This window comes from Protopterus annectens, chromosome 1.part1 (genome assembly GCF_019279795.1).
Source record: "Protopterus annectens isolate FY-2018-M chromosome 1.part1, PAN1.0, whole genome shotgun sequence".
Lineage (NCBI taxonomy): Eukaryota > Metazoa > Chordata > Ceratodontiformes > Protopteridae > Protopterus > Protopterus annectens.
The window spans coordinates 1,346,904,200-1,346,925,703 of NC_056726.1; the positions used below are offsets into that span (position 1 = coordinate 1,346,904,200).

A 21,504-nucleotide genomic window follows, 5' to 3' on the forward strand; every position below is an offset into this window, starting at 1 on the left:
GCAGATTATTCTTTACTTCCACACAAAAAGAAAAGGGTAATTAAGAATTATAAAAGTGTACAAACCAGTGTGATAAAGTCAACGTTTTCGTTGCACAGAACATTTTTTTACCTGGTAAGAGTGCATCTCCGAAATCGTTGGCACAGAACATTTCTTTTACCTGGTAAGAGTGCATCTCCGAAATCGTTGGCACAGAACATTTCTTTTACCTGGTAAGAGTGCATCTCCGAAATCGTTGGCACAGTACATTTCTTTTACCTGGTAAGAGTGCATCTCCGAAATCGTTGGCACAGAACATTTCTTTTACCTGGTAAGAGTGCATCTGTGAAATCGTTGGCACCGAACATTTCTTTTACCTGGTAAGAGTGCATCTCCGAAATTGGTGGCACAGAACATTTCTTTTACCTGGTAAGAGTGCATCTGTGAAATCGTTGGCACAGAACATTTCTTTTACCTGGTAAGAGTGCATCACGAAATCGTTGGCACAGAACATTTCTTTTACCTGGTAAGAGTGCATCTGCGAAATCGTTGGCACAGAACATTTCTTTTACCTGGTAAGAGTGCATCTCCAAAATCGTTGGCACAGAACATTTCTTTTAACTGGTAAGAGTGCATCTCTGAAATCGTTGGCACAGAACATTTCTTTTACCTGGTAAGAGTGCATCTGCAAAATCCCCTTCAGCTGGTAATTCTCTAATGATCTCATTATCTTCCTCACTAATGTCCAGCCAGCGTCCACATCTGAACGTATATTTGTCTTTCGATAATGTCTTCAACAACGTTATCTGAAGTAGAAAAAGTATAATTACTACCAAATACGTAGCGTGCTAAACAGTGTGCAGTTTTTAGTCTTTTTTTTCCAGTAAACATCTTTATTAAATTAGCATGTATTATAACATAGGCAATCTTACATTTATATCAATAAAAAACAAACAAAATGACATCACTTTAGTTGCAAACATTATACATCACTTATAGTCAATCCAGTCATTGCCAGTTTAGCATGATAGTGTGGAATGTTATCTGTACATTCTACCTAGGCACAGAACTATTAAGTGATCCCTATTAGTCTAGCTTTACAGGTAACGGCACACCACAGCTCATTACATCATGCAGTTTCCTTACATTTCATAGGCACAGTATTATTAAGTGACCTTGACTAACCTACGTTTACAGGTAACAGCACACCACAGCTCATTACATCATGCAGTTTCCTTACATTCTACCTAGGCACAGGATTATTAAGTGATCTTGACTAACCTACCTTTACAGGTAACAGCACACCACAGCTTATTACATCATGCAGTTTCTTTACATTCTACCTAGGCACAGGATTGTTAAGTGACCTTGACTAACCTACCTTTACAGGTAACAGCACACCACAGCTTATTACATCATGCAGTTTCTTTACATTCTACCTAGGTACAGGATTATTAAGTGATCTTGACTAACCTACCTTTACAGGTAACAGCACACAACAGCTCATTACATCATGCAGTTTCCTTACATTCTACCTAGGCACAGGATTATTAAGTGATCTTGACTAACCTACCTTTACAGGTAACAGCACACCACAGCTCATTACATCATGCAGTTTCTTTACATTCTACCTAGGCACAGGATTATTAAGTGACCTTGACTAACCTACCTTTACAGGTAACAGCATACCACAGCTCATTACATCATGCAGTTTCTTTACATTCTACCTAGGCACAGGATTATTAAGTGACCTTGACTAACCTACCTTTACAGGTAACAGAACACCACAGCTCATTACATCATGCAGTTTCTTTACATTCTACCTAGGCACAGGATTGTTAAGTGACCTTGACTAACCTACCTTTACAGGTAACAGCACACCACATCTCATTACATCACGCAGTTTCTTTACATTCTACCTAGGTACAGGATTATTAAGTGATCTTGACTAACCTACCTTTACAGGTAACAGCACACCACAGCTCATTACATCATGCAGTTTCTTTACATTCTACCTAGGCACAGGATTATTAAGTGACCTTGACTAACCTACCTTTACAGGTAACAGCACACCACAGCTCATTACATCATGCAGTTTCTTTACATTCTACCTAGGCACAGGATTGTTAAGTGACCTTGACTAACCTACCTTTACAGGTAACAGCACACCACAACTTATTACATCATGCAGTTTCTTTACATTCTACCTAGGCACAGGATTATTAAGTGATCTTGACTAACCTACCTTTACAGGTAACAGCACACCACAGCTCATTACATCATGCAGTTTCTTGACATTCTGCCTAGGCACAGGATTATTAAGTGACCTTGACTAACCTACCTTTACAGGTAACACCACACCACATCTCATTACATCATGCAGTTTCTTTACATTCTATCTAGGCACAGGATTATTAAGTGATCTTGACTAACCAACCTTTACAGGTAACAGCACACCACAGCTCATTACATCATGCAGTTTCTTTACATTCTACCTAGGCAAAGGATTATAAATGACCTTGACTAACCTACCTTTACAGGTAACACCACACCACATCTCATTACATCATGCAGTTTCTTTACATTCTACCGAGGCACAGGATTATTAAGTGACCTTGACTAACCTACCTTTACAGGTAACAGCACACCACAGCTAATTACATCATGCAGTTTCTTTACATTCTACCTAGGCACAGGATTATTAAGAGACCTTGACTAACCTACCTTTGCAGGTAACAGCACACCACAGCTTATTACATCATGCAGTTTTGTTACATTCTGCCTAGGTACAGGATTATTAAGTGATGTTGACTAACCTACCTTTACAGGTAACAGCACACCACAGCTCATTACATCATGCAGTTTCTTTACATTCTACCTAGGCACAGGATTATTAAGTGACCTTGACTAACCTACCTTTACAGGTAACAGCACACCACATCTCATTACATCATGCAGTTTCTTTACATTCTACCTAGGCACAGGATTATTAAGTGACCTTGACTAACCTACCTTTACAGGTAACAGCACACCACATCTCATTACATCATGCAGTTTCTTTACATTCTACCTAGGTACTGGGTTATTAAGTGACCTTGACTAACCTACCTTTACAGGTAACAGCACACCACAGCTCATTACATCATGCAGTTTCTTTACATTCTACCTAGGCACAGGATTATTAAGTGACCTTGACTAACCTATCTTTACAGGTAACAGCACACCACAACTTATTACATCACGCAGTTTCTTTACATTCTACCTAGGTACAGGATTATTAAGTGATCTTGACTATCATACCTTTACAGATAACAGCACACCACAGCCCATTACATCATGCAGTTTCTTTACATTCTACCTAGGCACAGGATTATTAAGTGACCTTGACTAACCTATCTTTACAGGTAACAGCACACCACAGCTCATTACATCATGCAGTTTCTTTACATTCTACCTAGGTACAGGATTATTAAGTGACCTTGACTAACCTATCTTTACAGGTAACAGCACACCACAGCTCATTACATCATGCAGTTTCTTTACATTCTACCTAGGTACAGGATTATTAAGTGATCTTGACTATCCTACCTTTACAGGTAACACCACACCACAGCTCATTACATCATGCAGTTTCCTTACATTCAACCTAGGCACAGGATTATTAAGTGACCTTGACTAACCTACCTTTACAGGTAACAGCACACCACAGCTAATTACATCATGCAGTTTCTTTACATTCTACCTAGGCACAGGATTATTAAGTGACCTTGACTAACCTACCTTTGCAGGTAACAGCACACCACAGCTTATTACATCATGCAGTTTCTTTACATTCTGCCTAGGTACAGGATTATTAAGTGATCTTGACTAACCTACCTTTACAGGTAACAGCACACCACAGCTCATTACATCATGCAGTTTCCTTACATTCTACCTAGGCACAGGATTATTAAGTGACCTTGACTAACCTACCTTTACAGGTAACAGCACACCACAGCTAATTACATCATGCAGTTTCTTTACATTCTACCTAGGCACAGGATTATTAAGTGACCTTGACTAACCTACCTTTGCAGGTAACAGCACACCACAGCTTATTACATCATGCAGTTTCTTTACATTCTGCCTAGGTACAGGATTATTAAGTGATCTTGACTAACCTACCTTTACAGGTAACAGCACACCACAGCTCATTACATCATGCCGTTTCTTTACATTTTACCTAGGCACAGGATTATTAAGTGACCTTGACTAACCTACCTTTACAGGTAACAGCACACCACATCTCATTACATCATGCAGTTTCTTTACATTCTACCTAGGTACAGGATTATTAAGTGACCTTGACTAACCTACCTTTACAGGTAACAGCACACCACAGCTCATTACATCATGTGGTTTCTTTACATTCTACCTAGGCACAGGATTATTAAGTGACCTTGACTAACCTACCTTTACAGGTAACAGCACACCACAACTTATTACATCATGCAGTTTCTTTACATTCTACCTAGGTACAGGATTATTAAGTGATCTTGACTATCATACCTTTACAGATAACAGCACACCACAGCTCATTACATCATGCAGTTTCTTTACATTCTACCTAGGCACAGGATTATTAAGTGACCTTGACTAACCTATCTTTACAGGTAACAGCACACCACAGCTCATTACATCATGCAGTTTCTTTAGATTCTACCTAGGCACAGGATTGTTAACTGACCTTGACTAACCTACTTTTATAGGTAACAGCACACCACAACTTATTACATCATGCAGTTTCTTTACATTCTACCTTGGCACAAGATTATTAAGTGATCTTGACTAACCTACCTTTACAGGTAACAGCACACCACAGCTCATGACATCATGCAGTTTCTTTACATTCTGCCTAGGCACAGGATTATTAAGTGACCTTGACTAACCTACCTTTACAGGTAACAGCACACCACAACTTATTACATCATGCAGTTTCTTTACTTTCTACCTAGGTACAGGATTATTAATTGATCTTGACTAACCTACCTTTACAGGTAACAGCACACCACAGCTCCATGACATCATGCAGTTTCTTTACATTCTACCTAGGTACAGGATTATTAAGTGATCTTGACTAACCGACCTTTACAGGTAACAGCACACCACAGCTCATTACATCATGCAGTTTCTTTACATTCTACCTAGGCACAGGATTATTAAGTGATCTTGACTAACCTACCTTTACAGGTAACAGCACACCACAGCTCCATGACATCATGCAGTTTCTTTACATTCTACCTAGGTACAGGATTATTAATTGATCTTGACTAACCTACCTTTACAGGTAACAGCACACCACAGCTCCATGACATCATGCAGTTTCTTTACATTCTACCTAGGTACAGGATTATTAAGTGATCTTGACTAACCTACCTTTATAGGTAACAGCGCAGCACAGCTCATTACATCATGCAGTTTCTCTCTCTGTCTCTTCGTGCGAGTCACCAGCGACAGTCATGTCAGACAGGAATTCATCATTATACTACTTTTCGTTTACTGTCATCCTTCCTGCTTTCTTTATTACCACAAGCAGCACTTCGCTGTATCCTCACATGTCACATATCCACGCACCTGCTGCTGTTCAGCTATCATGTATATTGTGTCTTAGCCATGCAGTGTGGTACCCACTATCTGTCCTCATCTTGTCACCACAACATTGTAGAGTCATCACAAAATGCCAATGTACCACTCTCCACCTCCTCATCTCAAAAGAATCTGTGTTTGTTGTGTGAATGCGATAAAAATCATTAAAAATTTGAACAAGAAGGAAGAGAAAAAGTAGGAAAGACTTTTATGGAGCAAATTGGTGAATTTCTTAAACAATAATAATTTTAAAGAGAATCAATGGTATGACTGATGCAGAAGATATTTTGAATTTTTTCTCTGAGTCACTTCTATAAATGAATCACTGCAGAGATGGACACAAGGTGTCCAGCACCATGCCATATATAAATGTGGTTGGGAGACATCTAAAGTGTATGAGTGAGGAACAACATCAGAAGTTAAATTCATACCAGGCAAGATGCAGAGAGTGCTGATTAGAGGGTAACTATTTGGAGAAATAATTGCTTATATGGAATGGAGTGCTGCAAGTCTCGATTATTGGGATCATCTACTTTAACAAATCTGTTTTTTGACAGTTCCCCTGCAATGTGTCAAGTATATCATGGAAAGATTGAAACTTATTGGTTTCTATTTCCTGATTCTGAACCACTCAATCCCTATTTACATTGTGAAGTCATTGCTGGTGCAGTTCCTAACTGTGAACCTGCATTAATTCAAAGTGTATGGGCTTTCTACATGTTTCTACATACTTGTACAATGAGTTCATTTATATATGTAAAGGAGTGTGGGGTGAAACTTCTCAGATGGAATTGTCCCCTTCCAAAAAATTGTTTTGTTGGTCTGTTTGTTTGTTTGTTTGTTGGATCATTCCATCTTGCTGAAGCAACATTCCTAAGACTGCATTGAAAGAGGAGGTTCCATGGGCAGACATACTGAAATAGCCAATAAATCAACCTTGGTAGAGGAATAAGGAAGGCCAAAGGATAGTAACTCACACAAATATTGTAGAACCAGAGAACAAATAGCTCTGAGTTTGTGCTAGTTATGTTATAAGCACCAACTAGCAAATCTTTTCCATTTGCTAATATATGATTTTTTTGTATCAGGTTTTTTTGTCTCCATTAATACCTGCTGCATGTCCTCAGCAAACAAGTACCTAAAATTGCAGTCACTTGAAGTTGATTGATGTCAGGGTAAACTAAACACCCCTGTTCTTGTGTTACTGGATCCAGTCTGTGAGGAAACTTGTAGTAAGTGCCCTTGGTCATTTCCAAAAGAAGGGAGAACCACAATTGCCTTAGCCAGAAGGGAGTCACTACAAAATTATCTTGGGAGTTCATTCTGTATCTTCAGAAATAACCTGGATATTAGTGGAAAAGGTGGAGAAGCATACAGAGACATTCCTGTCCAAAGAAAAGAAAAACAAGGCATCTGTCTTCCAGACCTTCTTGCATAGAGTCCAGGAACAGAATCTTGCCAGTTGATTGTTTAGAGAGGAGGCAAAGTGGCAGTGGCGGCTGGTGACTTCAAATCAAAGGGGGGCTGCAGAAGATAGGAAAATGGGTGGGGGTCAATGTTAAGGGGTGTGGCCAACTAGAAAGGGGAGGAGCTATGCTCAAAACCACAAAAACTGTAACTTTAATTAAATATGCTGCCCTGGGTGCCAAACCGCCATTATGAGAGTCCAATCAAGACAAAATGAAGTGTAGAAGAAAAAAAATATTTCAATGCATTGGCTGCACGACAGCTTACTTAATAGCTAGATGGAAACAAAAAGGTTGTGAGGCATGAAAAAATAAATTAATTTTTAAATACATTACTGGAATGCCAGTCAAAGTCAAGTATAAGAAAAACAAGCAGCACTCAACTCAAACCACTTCTCCTTGCACTGCTGTTCTAACTATAATTTATATTCAGCTTTATTAACGTACCAAGTAACATGCTGAAAGCAGCAATCTCTGTGATACCCCCACTTGTAAAAATGTTTTTTATCCAAAAAAGACCTGCTAGTAGTAGACAACTATCTACTTGTTTCATGGGGAAAACATGATCAAAGTAAAAAACGAAAAGCAAACAAGAAACAAGCTCAAGATACATTGCTTAAAGGATTACCGTACAGGTAATGGACCACACATGATAGATTGGCATTCTGTTTGGGTTACAAGTAAAGTCTGCAAAGATGACTGCAAGTCTCCAACAAATGTAATGAGCTTCTTAAAATAATGTAATCATGTCCTTTATTACAAATACTTTCATATCCATTTCAATACCCAAGGCTTATACATTATCTAGTTATGTAAGTATTCTCTGCATGGCAACAGCAGAAAGGCTTTCAATGTTGGCAATTCTTTAACAGTATGCTTATTAAAGCTTACTTGCATCTTACAATCTCAGACAAGCTTACCTGATGGTCATTAAAGCATTGCTACTTAAACACAGAGCAACAGGCACTTTCTGAGTAATAATAAGCATAAATCAACAGCATAAAACTATGACAGAAACCAGAACATTCTGCAAAATCAAGGATAGAATAAAAGTAGCACTTGTGTCTACCTTGGATGGGGGGGATACTCTGCACATTTATACTGCATAACTGCTCCTTGACTTGCTTGGACACATCCAGAGTCACTACATGGGGGAGTGGGGTGCAACAAGTATGTCACAATTTGAAATGTCTCTGGTTGACTGTGATGGCCCTGACACATTTGTCATACCTCTCAACTTCAGAACAAGAAATATGGACAGAGCCATACATAGAAGTGGGACAAAGGCCCAAAAATGAGGACAATTTTTAAATATTGCTCTTATAAACTTAGAAAGATAATAGAATAGTAGGTCTTGCATTAGTATGAATTTTCGGAAAAGTACGAAATCTGAAACCCAAATGTCTGTCATTATTTTCTAACTTCAGTCTTTAATGATTTGCCACTAATTTGCCAAAAAACACAATTTTATGAAAAATGGACCAAAAATGTGATGCAAAAATATAAAATAGCCACACAATACAGCTGGGAACCTGTCAAAGAAGGGACACTTTTTTAATATTAGTACTGCTAACTTGAGCAGCTGACAAAATAAAGGAATCGACATGCATTTCTGAAATAAAAGTAATCTATAACTCTGATTATTACAGTTATTTCTTAATTGTAAGCCCTCCAAGTTTTCTTCCAAAATTGTCATTTTGCGGCAGGATTATGAGGGGAAGGGCAACATTTTGAGCCAAAATCAGGGACAGTTGAGAGGTTTGGATATGCCTAATTTAATAAAGCAATTTATTTGCACATACCTCTCAACCTGTTAATGCAGGAAATCTGGACAAGGCCAAATATACTGGGGGAACATATAAAAAGTACCATAAATTGTTGTATAAAGTGAGACAATTGATAGAATAACAGGTCTTGCTTTAGCATGCATTTTTCTGAAGGTTATGAAGTCTGAAACTCAGTGTCTGTCATGATTTAGTGACTTAATTCCTAAATTATTTGCCAAAAAAACACACATTTTATGAGGAACAAACCAAAAATAAGAAGCAAAAATCTATTCATTCTGTGAAAATCTGGACAGTTGAGAGGTATAGTTCATCCAGGGCTGTCTTTGAGTTTGCCACCCTTCCCCATCACAAAATCATGGTTGAATGAAGCCTTCCCCCAGCAGCCATTCCAATGAACCATTATTTGGCTATTTCACCATATTTACCATAAACACTAATGTGCATACTGCTTTATGTCTACGATGATTTGGACTTCATTTGAAAGTTTTATTTTGCATTTTACACCACAAACACTAAGACATCTGCTAAATAAAGCAATGCAATCTCACAATGAAAACTGACTTAGCATTAAATCTTCTCTGCCCTTGAAACTCACATTCATTGAAACAGCATTAAAACCCACATTCAAAGAAAATACATTTTGCCAGTGGCAGATAAAGATTAACTTTGGGCTGTTTTCAAATTATAGGCCCCTTGGACACAAAACATACACGTGGTCTTTGATATACCTTCCTGATTGTATTAAATTATATTCCTTGTACAATATAGTACAGTTGTTAGAGAGTGTTTGAAATTTGTTTTGAACATTTTTCCAGTAAACAATTAAACAAAATGTATGCACCAATAATGACAAAATTGCCCAATTCAGAACATTTTTCCAGTAAATATTGAAACAAAATGCATTCACCAATAATGACAAAACTGCCCAATTCAGAACATTTCTATCATAAAAGTCTACCCAAACTTCTACAGTCTATCAGTATAAGTAAATATGCACAATCTCTGAAGAAGTAAAAGTCATCTAAATAATTCCACATTAAAGAAATCTGTAACTAATGAAGAGGTTGCTGCTAGCAAACAACTTTATATTTCATTGTTTCATCTACAAATAAAGTGCTTGCTGCCCTTGAGGAATAAATTGCCTAAGTTGCATTAAAAAAATGATAAGCTAGTAATATTGCAATAGGGAATGATGGCAAACTGATAACAGGTTCACAGTTACTAGGTATCTTCACCAAAAAGGACTGCAGCATCCACCCCATTTACAATACAGTACAGAATCAGCAATGCATCTACCTACTGTGGTAGCAGAACCCACAGCCTTCTGCATCAAAAGCAAGTACACTACCTATTGTGCTATTAACAACACAAGCAAACATGGCATAAACAGCACTAAACTTTTGTTCCCCTGTAGCTCTCAGCTTCTTGTAAAATCTACTTGACACTCAGCTGCATCACTGAACTTTGCAGCACAAGAAATCTGGAAAAATCCAAAATTTGGGGGGGGGGGCATAAGACCAAAAAACAGGGACACATTTTAAACATTGCTTGTATAATGTTGGAAAGTTGTTAGAATAAAATGCTGTGTTACCACCATACATTTCACTGCCAAGTATTGAACCCAGGACCCTGTGCAAAACAGTCAGAGCAACATATCACTATGCCAAATCATCTGTTTTATGAAAGAAAGGAAGACTGAAACTTAAATGGCTACCATTTAGTGAATTCAGTTCTCTCCATAGCTGTCAACATCTTAGCACAAAACACCCGAACAAAGCCAGTAATGGGGGAATACAGCCCTTAAACATATTCACTGAATTCAGTTATCACCATAGCTCCTATCCTTGGCACAAAAAAAACTGGACGAAGCCAATAATGGGGCAATACAGTTCAAAAAATAGGGACAAATATCCATTGAGGACACCAGAGCAAACCCACACAAACACAGGGAGGACATACAGACTCCACACAGAAGGAACCCCAGCCAAGAATCAAACCAGACAACCTGTAGCTGTCAGGCAACAATGCTACCACTGCACCACTACACTACTGGCTGTGTTAAGTAACAAAAATACAGAAACCACAGATTTTATGAGGAACAGAACAGAAAAAATATGAGGCAAAAATCTGCAAATGTTTGACAAATGGTGGTGAGTAGGGAATTCAAGCTCTTGCCATTTGGACCCAAGGTACAGGGTTCACACCTTATTCTCTACCCACCACCATGTAGCAACTGGGGCATTACACACACACACACACACACACACACACACACACACACATACACACACACTCTGTAGCAGCTTGCCTGATGAAGTTCTCCATAGTCTGCTAAGTCCACAGCCTGTGCAGGCTGTCTCTGTGTTTTGGGCGATGCAGTCTGGTGTGCTTCCAGTCTGTGCAATCATCACTGCACAGACCTCTGGGCTGGCAGGGAGGAGCTCCCTACCTTCCCTTTGTATTTACATTTTCTACAGTGGGGGACGCAATTATTTTTCTTTTTACAGATGGGGGGGGCTGCAGTCCTATAGCACTAACTGCTCCTGCAAAGAAATCTACTTGATTGGATGGGAAATAGGAAATTCACCCAGGGGATCATCTCTGTGGCTTTGCTCAACAAGGGCATAGGAAAATAATTTTCTTGGGTGGCGAAAGTCAGGGAACCTTGTTGTTTAGGCTTATATAGGCCCTAGGGCCAATAGCCTAGTACCTACCTATGAACCTATGAACTCTTCACAGATGAATCAAATCTTGAAAGTCCTGCTCAGCTTGCCTGCACAACAGTTTTGCTCTAATAAAATGAAGGATACCTGCAGTGTGAGATTGTGCTTTGAATCTATATCTAAAGCTAACATGGCTACTCTGCAAAGGGGGTACAACCCAATGACCCCATTCTTTTTCATGTACCACATGACTGTGGTATTGACTGTAACACCTGAAGAGGTCCCAGGAACCAAAGATGGTTCAGAGTGTCAAGAGCCTCAATCAGGGCAAGCATCCTCTTGATATGTATGTGCTTGCATCTGTCCTTGGTGTCCTGCACCCCCTGCACTTTTATCCCTCCTGAAACTGGTCCACAAGTAAAGTCCAAAGCATCTGTTGTAACTGACTGTTTTGGATCATGGAGGAGAAGGGGGAGATCTGGATTTAAGGATATCTCTTATCTCCACCAAAAGATTTATCTTCTGACAAACCCCAGCACTGGTATTAGAAAAGGCAAAGGGTGTTGATACCGGGACCAAATAGATTTCAGATCTCACTGTATCTTTCTCATGTGTAATCTTGCCAGGGCTATCACGAGAATCACAGATGTTAGGAGACCTAAAATTTTAAAGTATTCCTTGTCAGTGACTAAAGTCTGAGAGGAAAATCATAGAAATGGATCTAGATAAAGATCTACTTTTTCCTGTGGACGGAAAGCTCTTTGAACTGAGATATCTATTTGACATCCAAGGGGCAGAATCCTGTGTGAAGGAGTAAAGAAAGACTTTTGAATGCTCTCTCAAATTCCCAGCTTATGGAAGAGCTGTCGCACCCAATAGAGAGACTCATGACACTTTGAAAAAGACTGCAACGATAAGCAAGCCATCTAAATATGGAATACTGTGGATACCCTGTAGCTTGCAGTGAGCTATAACTGCAGCTAAACACTTTGTGAACACTCCTGGAACAGTGGATAGTCCAAAGGGTAAGGCAGAGAACAGGTAATGTGATCAAGACACATAAAACCTCAACAAACCTCTGAAGTACAGATGAATAAAGATGTTATGATAAACATCTTTTAAGTCTAGTGTTACAAGGAAGCTTGAAAGAGGAAGATGTGATAACAGGTTGTGAAGTGACATGATTTTGAATTTGGGTACTATCACAAGAAAGTTTAGGAAAGAAAGATCCAGAACTGGTCTCCAAGAATTTGCTTTCTTTGGGACTAGGAATGTCCTTGACTAAAAAGTCTTCCCCACCTGGGAAGGAAGAATTGGTTCTATCACTCCTTATGACAGCATACTATGAAGAACCAATGGAAACATTAGAATCTGATCTGGAGAATGAAGAATAACCCCCCGGGAAGGATGAATTTCCTCGCACTGACATCTGTAACCTTAATGAATGACTTTCAGAAATAATTTGCCTGAAATTAAGAGAAAAATGCATATTCAGACTTTTTGGAAGAAGAAAGGGCCAGGGAGGGGCAGGAAGGGTTGATAAAGTCTCTTGGTCATTCTGGTTTGTTGGATTGCTTCTGGTTTTGGGAGGTTTGAAACTTCTTTTTGGAATCCCCTTGGCATTTGTTCTCAAATGTCTGTTTATGTGTATTTTGTTCAAACTGTCTATTCTGTTTTTGCCAAAATTGGATGAGGAGATAGAAAATCCTTGGAAAATTTGGAAAATGAGATTCCCTGAATGAGTTTGCACCTTTCTTCACACTTTTTAATAACCTCTGCAGCGGAAGGGCTAGATTAGTATCTCTATCCCAGCGAGAATTTAAAATCTAATTTTTAACATCGTCTCAGAGGTTCTGAGAATGCAGACACGTACCTATCAATAATTTTTCCATCTTGATCAGAAAGAGTAGGACTGGAATTAACTAAGTGCTTAGCAACAGTGGACTAGCTAAAACTATAGCTGCTGGGTCAGGTTTAGGAATAGATTATAAAAAATTTAAGAGACTGAGGAATTTTATATATCCTGTCTGCCTTTTTAAAGACAGATGGCTGCTATCAGAAAAATTACAGGCATTAACACCCATATCCTCTAAAGCAGACAGAACAGCAGGCATTGGTGCAAGTTCTGGAAAATCCTGCTGTAGCAACTCATAGAATTGTCTGGGGACTTAGAAACCTCAGTATTCTCCCACTGAAAAAAAATGGAACATTCTAGCAATAGTCTTAACGAAAGTAAACCTCACAGGGAGAACAAGAAACTGAGCTCTCTTCTCAGTCTAGATTAAAAATCTGGGGGGGGGACGTATCCATCCCTGCATCTTCCAGTTCAAATTCAGGATCTTGAATCTCTTTAGGAAAAGAGGAATAATCTTTCATTTACCAGAAAGTACTTTACAAGAAGGATCAATAGCTTGAATTAAACCCTGAGGCAGACCTAATAACCTACTTCTATCCAAAGAAAATTGAGGAGGAATAAATACATATTTGTTTTTCTGTTTCTTTTTAACAGGGAAAAATAGGGCCATTTGTACTACTAATTGCAATAGCATTTACCAAGGATGGGCTTAGCAATTTGACAACAAGAAACCCAACAGGGAAAACTTCCCTGTTCCTTCTCCCAGATCTGACAAGAGTGCTTCTTCCTTGCCTAATGATGGGACCTCAACAGCCACAGAGAACATGGCTAACCTCTGGTCCACATTGGTTGTAAGTGCTACACCTGAGGGATCTGGGGTAAAAAATGAGTGGTGTAAGATACAACAAATAGCCACAACATAGTCACCCACCTGCTACTGACCAAAATGATAGCCTACTGTGGTGGCAAAGGCTGTTTGTTTATTTTTTTCTTTTTGTGGTTGGAAGAAGGACTGACTGTGGGACCAGTAGTCCATCCCATGTTCAAGCTGAAAATGGTGCCTCTTTCCTGGGGAAGACAAGTGGCAATTGGCAATAAACACTACCAGTCCACTAAAAATCACTTTAAAACATTACACCGGCCATACAAAAGTGAAATGAACACAACTTCTCTGCAGGAAAAAGTTTTCAGTTACTTTGCACCACTTTCAAACTGACAAAAAAAAGTGAGCGCTCTTTTTAAAAGTATGTTACAGTCTCGAGACAGTTCGTTAAAACACAACACTCTAGCTTTAAAAAAACTTTTGTGAGGATGAAAGTAATGAAACAGTAACAAAATTAAGAAAATGGAACGTTTTTTTTTCCACAAACGGAACCTATCTGCCAGGAAAAGGAAAGCACAAGCTGAATTTGATCCTCAAAAGCCTCAAAGTGTGCTCTTCAGCAGCAGTAAAGCTCAATCTGCCTAACAGTTTGAGTCCACGGAAGGCGCCCTGAAGCTTTAGAAGCTGGCTGGCTTTCATATCTTTGGCATATAGCTAAGGCTACTGCAGCAGTGATAAATATGGTGAACATCTGCAATTAGGCACTTTAATCAGAAGACCATTGTTTCAAATAACAAGCCCATGTTGCATAAAGTCTATACATAATGTTGCTGAAAGACCTTGTCTTTTTTGCACTTAAATAACAGAATTAAGTCCTCTATGATTAATCTATACCCAACAGAAAAATACTAACATTAATAAGCCTGTCTTTATAGCAAAGATTTTTAGCCCTGTCTACAGTTCCGTAAACACCCTTTACACACATTATACCTTCTTAATCTGAGATGGTTTATAATTGCAAAAGACCCACAAAACTCCAGCATAGGCTTTACAATAGACAGATAAAGAAGCAATAGGACTAAAAGAGACCTGCTGATAAAACAGCACCTAATATTACTCAATATGCAAAATCGCCTATTTAAAATATTAAAGGATCATTACATTTTAAGTTTACATGCACATTAATACCCAACTCTTTCACAGAATCTACATCACCAATGATATTACCATGTAATGAATAAGGATATCTATGTTTTATCTTTCCAAAGTGAATCACAGAACAATTCCTAACATTAAACTCCATATCAAATTGATTAGACCAATGAACTAAAAGATCTAATAAAGCTTGTGAATGTTACCAGACAGCTTAAAAATAACACCTGTAGTCTTTGTATAATCATCATATTTGCTGAGCCAGACTCAATTTGCTTCTGGAAAACACATCATATAAATCTCAAACCGCAAGGTCCAATAACAAAGCTCTGAGGAGCAACTCTGCAAATACACTCCTTTTCAGAAAACAAGCTTCTTACTGACACCTTGCATTTTCTACCCCTAAGCAAGCTGTATAACAAACTTCTTATATAAGAATGAAGCTTGACATCCCACATAGCTGTCATAATTGCTCCTCGAGAAATGGCATTAAAGGCTGTAGCAAAATCAACATCTTCAGGGAATGCTTGATCAAGAGAGGAAGTAACATCAAAACAGAAATTTAACAAATTCATTAGACATGAATGCCCATCAGAGAAGCAGTGCTATAAAATGTCCTAAGAGATTTTTTAGCACTTCCACAGTTAAAACAGGACACCTGCTATCTGCCATTGATAGTATAAAAACAAAAGTTACACTTACCATAATACTATATCCATGTTGTCTTCTTCTTCTGTCCAGCTCAACAAATGGGTTATCATGTCTGATTGGATAAGATCTAGATGTCTTTTATCAAGCTCTTGGATCCAGGGCTTATGATCCTCCCCTACCCATAATTCCCTACTGTCCCTACAATATTCTGATCAAGTTTTTCTGCTTAAACATAACACTTCATCTAACAAGCACAAAAAAAAAAATTGAATAGCATACCTGTCGTGAGAAGGATGAGAAGCCAGCTCAATGCTGAATACAGGACAAGGTCCTGGACAGGTCCAATTGATCAGTCAAGAACCACTATGTGAAAATTTAAGTAAGGAAGATGGCTGGAGGGAAGGAAGACAACACAGATGTAGCATTATGTTAAGTACATAACATTCATATCAAATGCTGTCTTTTCCATCTGACACAACAAATGGGGCAGATTTCCCAGCTATCAATAACCCTGAGTGGTCTCATGGAAGGATATTCTGAAGAATGGTTGATCTGAAGGATGTAGGGAATCTAGACTGCATGTCCAGCTTATAATGAGATACAAAGCTGTGAACTGTAGACCAATTAGCGGCAGCACAAATCTCATCTATTAGCACCCTACAAAGTAAGCAGTGAAGGATGCCACCACTTTAGTTGAATGAGTGTTGGATTTGTGTGGCAGACCCAATCCCTTTTCTTTATAGACAAAATAATACAATCAGAGAGCAACCTGAACAAAGCCCAATTTGACATTTGAAAAAGAAAGAAAAAGTTAATCTGTTTTTCTAATATCCTTAGTACAATTCAGAAATTCTACTAGCTAATATGAAGACCAATAGGAAAATATTTTTCCAAGATAGAAATGTCAGCTGTGCTGATGCTGGATGCTGGTTATCCAGGGGGGGGGGGGCTGTTAAGGCCTGAATCATTAACATAGGTTTCCAAGGAGGAGGTTTCCAATGGCCTTCCTAAGCTGCATACAGACCCTGTTCATCCTCCCTTTAGACCCATAGTCACAGGTTATGACTGGTGCATTGAACCAATATCTATTTTTTTCTTGAAAAACAGCTGAGAACCATTCTTAACACTATTCCACATGTGTTAAGAGATACTAAGCAGTTTTTAGAAGACTTTCTGATTATACTTGCAGCTCACAAAGAACATTTTTGCTAGTTACAATGGATATATCTTCTCTCTTTACTGTAATTCCTAATGACATAGGTATAATTTGTGTTAAAAAGTTTTTGAATGCCTTTTCTGATTTTGATGAAACTAAAATGGAATTAATTTTAGTGCTATTAGACATGGTAATAGTGAATAACGTGTTTTTATTTGACAACAAACTTTATTGGCAGAAGCATGGCATAGTTATGGGCACATCTTGTGCCAATAGCTATGCCAATGCTGTCATGGTGACCTGGGAACAGAAATTTGTGATCAATGGTATATATAAGGAGTTTATTTCATTTTATCACAGGTTTGTAGATGATTTATTTATTTTGTGGAGTGGATCCACTGAACAATTCCATGACTTTATGGATTATATTAATAGTAGTACAACATATTTACAGTTCTCTTTTGAAACATCTAGTACAAGTATACATTTTGTAGATGTGAACATAGGAAAGAACGGTGATGGTATTTATGCAAATGTCTTCAGAAAACTGTGCTATTGTAGCCATCTTCTTCATAGAGGAAGTATGCACCCACCACACATTTCTAAGAATGTAATCCGCAGCCAAGCATTTAGGATGTCCAGGTTAAGTGCACTTGAATGTGATTGCCAAGATCACACTAATAACTTTAGAAAAGCATTTACAGAGAGAGCCTATCAGAACAAAGAAATTGTTGAAAATATTGAAGCTGTAGGGAAAGTGAGAGATACTAGTGCCAAACCCCATTTTTCCAACCAAATAATTAAGTTAAATGAGGTAGCAGTGCCACAGGATTCTGATAAGGATATGAAGTTGAGAATACCCATGTTTTATGCAAGTGATAATGTTAGGTATAAGAGAGTTATTGAGAGACACTGGAACATTCTAATGACTGATGAAAGTCTTATGGGAATTTTAGACACCAAACCAAGGTTTATATATAAAAAGATGGCATCCCTTAAGAACTGTCTTAGCCACCCTAAAACTCATAGAATTGAGAGAGTCTATAAGAGAACATTTCCCTGTGGCAAATGTGCTGCTTGCAAGTATATAAATACCACCATTGTGTTTTTACATTCTGATCAAAAGAAAGAATATACATTTAATATATATGCAACCTGGAGTTCAGAAAACATAATTTATTTAGCTTCTTGCACAGTGTGTAAATTTTATGTGGTGAAAACAGATAAAGCCCTGTGAGTTTGCATAAAAGAACATGTTTATCATATTAGTAAGGGCAGCCAAAACAGTGCCCTTTCTAAACATGTCTTGGAGACAGATTCAACACACACATTTTTATTTATAGCTATTGGTAGAGTGTTTGAGAGTGCCAGATGCGGCGATATTAGAAATACTGATGAACAACCGGAAGCCAAATGGATAATCAGGCTCAGAAGCGACTATGGGCATGGGTTGAATGACAGGCTTCCCATTAAACCTAAACTAAACAGTAGGCACCTACGCAGATGAAGCAGCAGTACTTAGTATCGAGTATTTGTGTAGCTACTGTTTTAAAAAGGAGTTTATAATCATATTAGACATATATATGTTTTTAGTTAGTGTGCATAATGCTATGCATTGTTAGGACTGTGTCTCTTTCAGAGTGAAGTGAAATGCACCATGTGCTTTGTTTATTAGAGTATTTATTGCAGTCTTCTTTATTCTTGTTTGTATCTGATGAATCAGTACAACCTGCGAAAGTACTCATACCTTTGTAAATAAAGAGATTTGAAGAACTGGAGCAGTCTGCTGTTTTTGGGTTCACTTGTATACTTGGAATTGTTTGCATGTTTATTTTAGGTGAGCCTGAAACTTGGAGAATTGTGGTGGTTTGTGTTGCTTAAAGTTTTTCCTTAACACTAAGAGCTATGACATCCCTAACTTCTTTCTAAAAATTATCAACATTTGTTTGGCCTTCATCAATGCATCCTACCCCAATTATTAGCATGTCATACCTTGCTCCTTCATGCCACAACAGTTCCAAAACCATTTTTATATCAGACATTCTATATCCTTACAAACAGGACAACTGACTCTATTCCTAGCTATTGTAAGCACAATATTCTTTAGGCTTCGCAGCAATGAGTCACCTATAACCAACACTTCAAATTTACCTTCAATCAATTCATCTAGACCCTCTTCAACCAAAACCTAATTATCTAGAGACCCATCCATCTGTGCAGTCTGATGATCTGCACTCAAATACATGTCTTTCTGACTCCCACCCACAGCCTAAGTTTCTTTCTTTCATTCTCGTATGAAATTTCATCTTCGTATGTTGACTCAGTTTCATTCCAAAATCTTTTATTATAACACATATCATTTTGACTTACTTGCATCTTTTCAATCCTAGCTGCAGTATCTGATAAAAGGCAATTTATACTTTCCCTGTCCTCTGAGATGCTGTCACATCTATTAGAAATTTGCTTACAAACAAAACATTAAAAAAATGGAAACATTCCAACTCTTGAACAGCACCTTGCAGCCCAATTCTTCTGCAGTATTTCCATGACCTGGGTTCTATCCTCCTATCTTACCTGTATATTTTTGTCAGAAACCCCACTAGTCATAGTCAGAGCAATGCAATGCTTAACTTTGCCACCACATTTGCAGTCTTTAAACAGTTCTACTTCAACTCTCTTATCAGCAGTAAAAAACGATGACCAATGCATCTGTGAAAAAGCACCTTTAAGAACAGAAACTTTAGGAAAAAGAAGGTTAGTTTTTGGTCCATTATCTTTATCATAATTAGCTTTAGCTGGCAAAGCAGAATCATTACATCTAGGGCAAGCATTTGTTTCCCTTACCCATTCAGTCATATCACTAACAAACATTTGTCATGTACTACACTGCTTTCAAAAACCCTGTTAAGTAAGTCTAGTAAACAGAATGTGTCCATTTGATCCATCATACCCCTGTACTTTGAAAACAGAAAAACCTTTAAAGTCTTACTTCCAAGAAATACCTTAGCACACAAAATAAAAACACATCCTGTAACAAACACCTCTAAACCCTCTAAACATGCTTAACAGGCAAAAATGCAAAATCACATCTTTGCATAACCACACAAATGTATAAGCTTGTACCGAGCTACTTATAAGGACAGTCCTTAACAAATAAATAAATAATTCACCAGCCCTAAAAAGGAATTACAGGAAAAAATGACTAGTTCAAACTGCACTTCGATATTTTATTTTATTTAAATGTTATTTATTTTATTTATTTGTCCATTGGTAACCGGGAAAGTGTGACTGAGCCAGTGGCCCATATTCAGAGGAGGCCAGGGGAGAAAAACTCCACAACAGATTCAAAAACATTTAAACAATAGTTGATGAGTAATTATATACAAGAAAAGCCCACAGCAGATTAAATGTTTTGCAGTGGGTTGATTAGTATTATATACAAGGGGAGAAAAGACTCACGACAGATTAAATGTTTTACGAGGTGGAGAGAAGGCACCACAAGCACACATAAGAATATTTTACAATAGCTGATAAGTAATTATATCCGGGGAAAAAGCCCTACAACAGATAAAACTCCTTACAATAGATCTGGGTGTACCTTATATACATGGAAATAAGAGTTTCCACAACAGATTAAAATAAATTTAAGAAATATTGTTAGGAGGAAATTGCGATCAAGGATGCAGTATATACTGCAAGTACCAAGGCACTTTGCAGAAATGGATAGCTTATGCCAGGTAAAGTGATTCATAGTTATTCAAAATATTAACTTTATTTGTAATAATATATGGAGGAGTTGACAGATGCTTTCTAAATTGTAGGTGATAGCTGGTGCAGGGTGGGTGGGATGGAGGATCAATTGAGTAGCAGCTGTAAAGAGCTCAACTGAAACAATAATCTGATGAATACTGTTCTCTCAACAATTGCACATGGACATATGACCACTGGATCCACCCATAATGCATATGGGCAGTACTTAATCACCATGCCTTAATTTATCCAGTCCCAGAGTTTCCCTACACTTGCTAAGGCATTCTTGAATTTAATTAGCACTTCACCTGTCCACTACTCTCCTTGCAAAATGAAAAAAATCTCCTTACATTAGATATGATCCATTACCCTTCATCATCCTCAAAACACAAACTTCAATTAGTCCCAACAATGTTGAAATGTCGTACTGTTGCCTGCCCATTGGTGAACATATAAAACCTTAACTGACCACAAGGACACACTTACTTTTTCAGTTCTTGTTTGCATCTTTGTTTGTTCATTCAGCTATTTTTTGTTGATAGCTGACTCCAATGGAATGATAGCAGAAAGCATCACAAAACCTGAGGAGCACACATG

At 38.0% G+C, this 21,504-nt stretch overlaps 1 protein-coding gene across 3 annotated transcripts in view; it reads right to left on the reverse strand.

The window, feature by feature from the left end:
• LOXHD1 (lipoxygenase homology PLAT domains 1) overlaps nucleotides 1-21,504 on the reverse strand; it is a 2,432,812-nt gene that overhangs the window by 1,552,858 nt on the left and 858,450 nt on the right. For all 3 annotated transcript variants that reach the window (XM_044082024.1, XM_044082018.1, XM_044082011.1), the window contains one exon: nucleotides 650-785. In XM_044082024.1, the coding sequence (XP_043937959.1) occupies nucleotides 650-785 (136 nt within the window). The remainder of the gene's footprint in view (nucleotides 1-649; nucleotides 786-21,504) is intronic.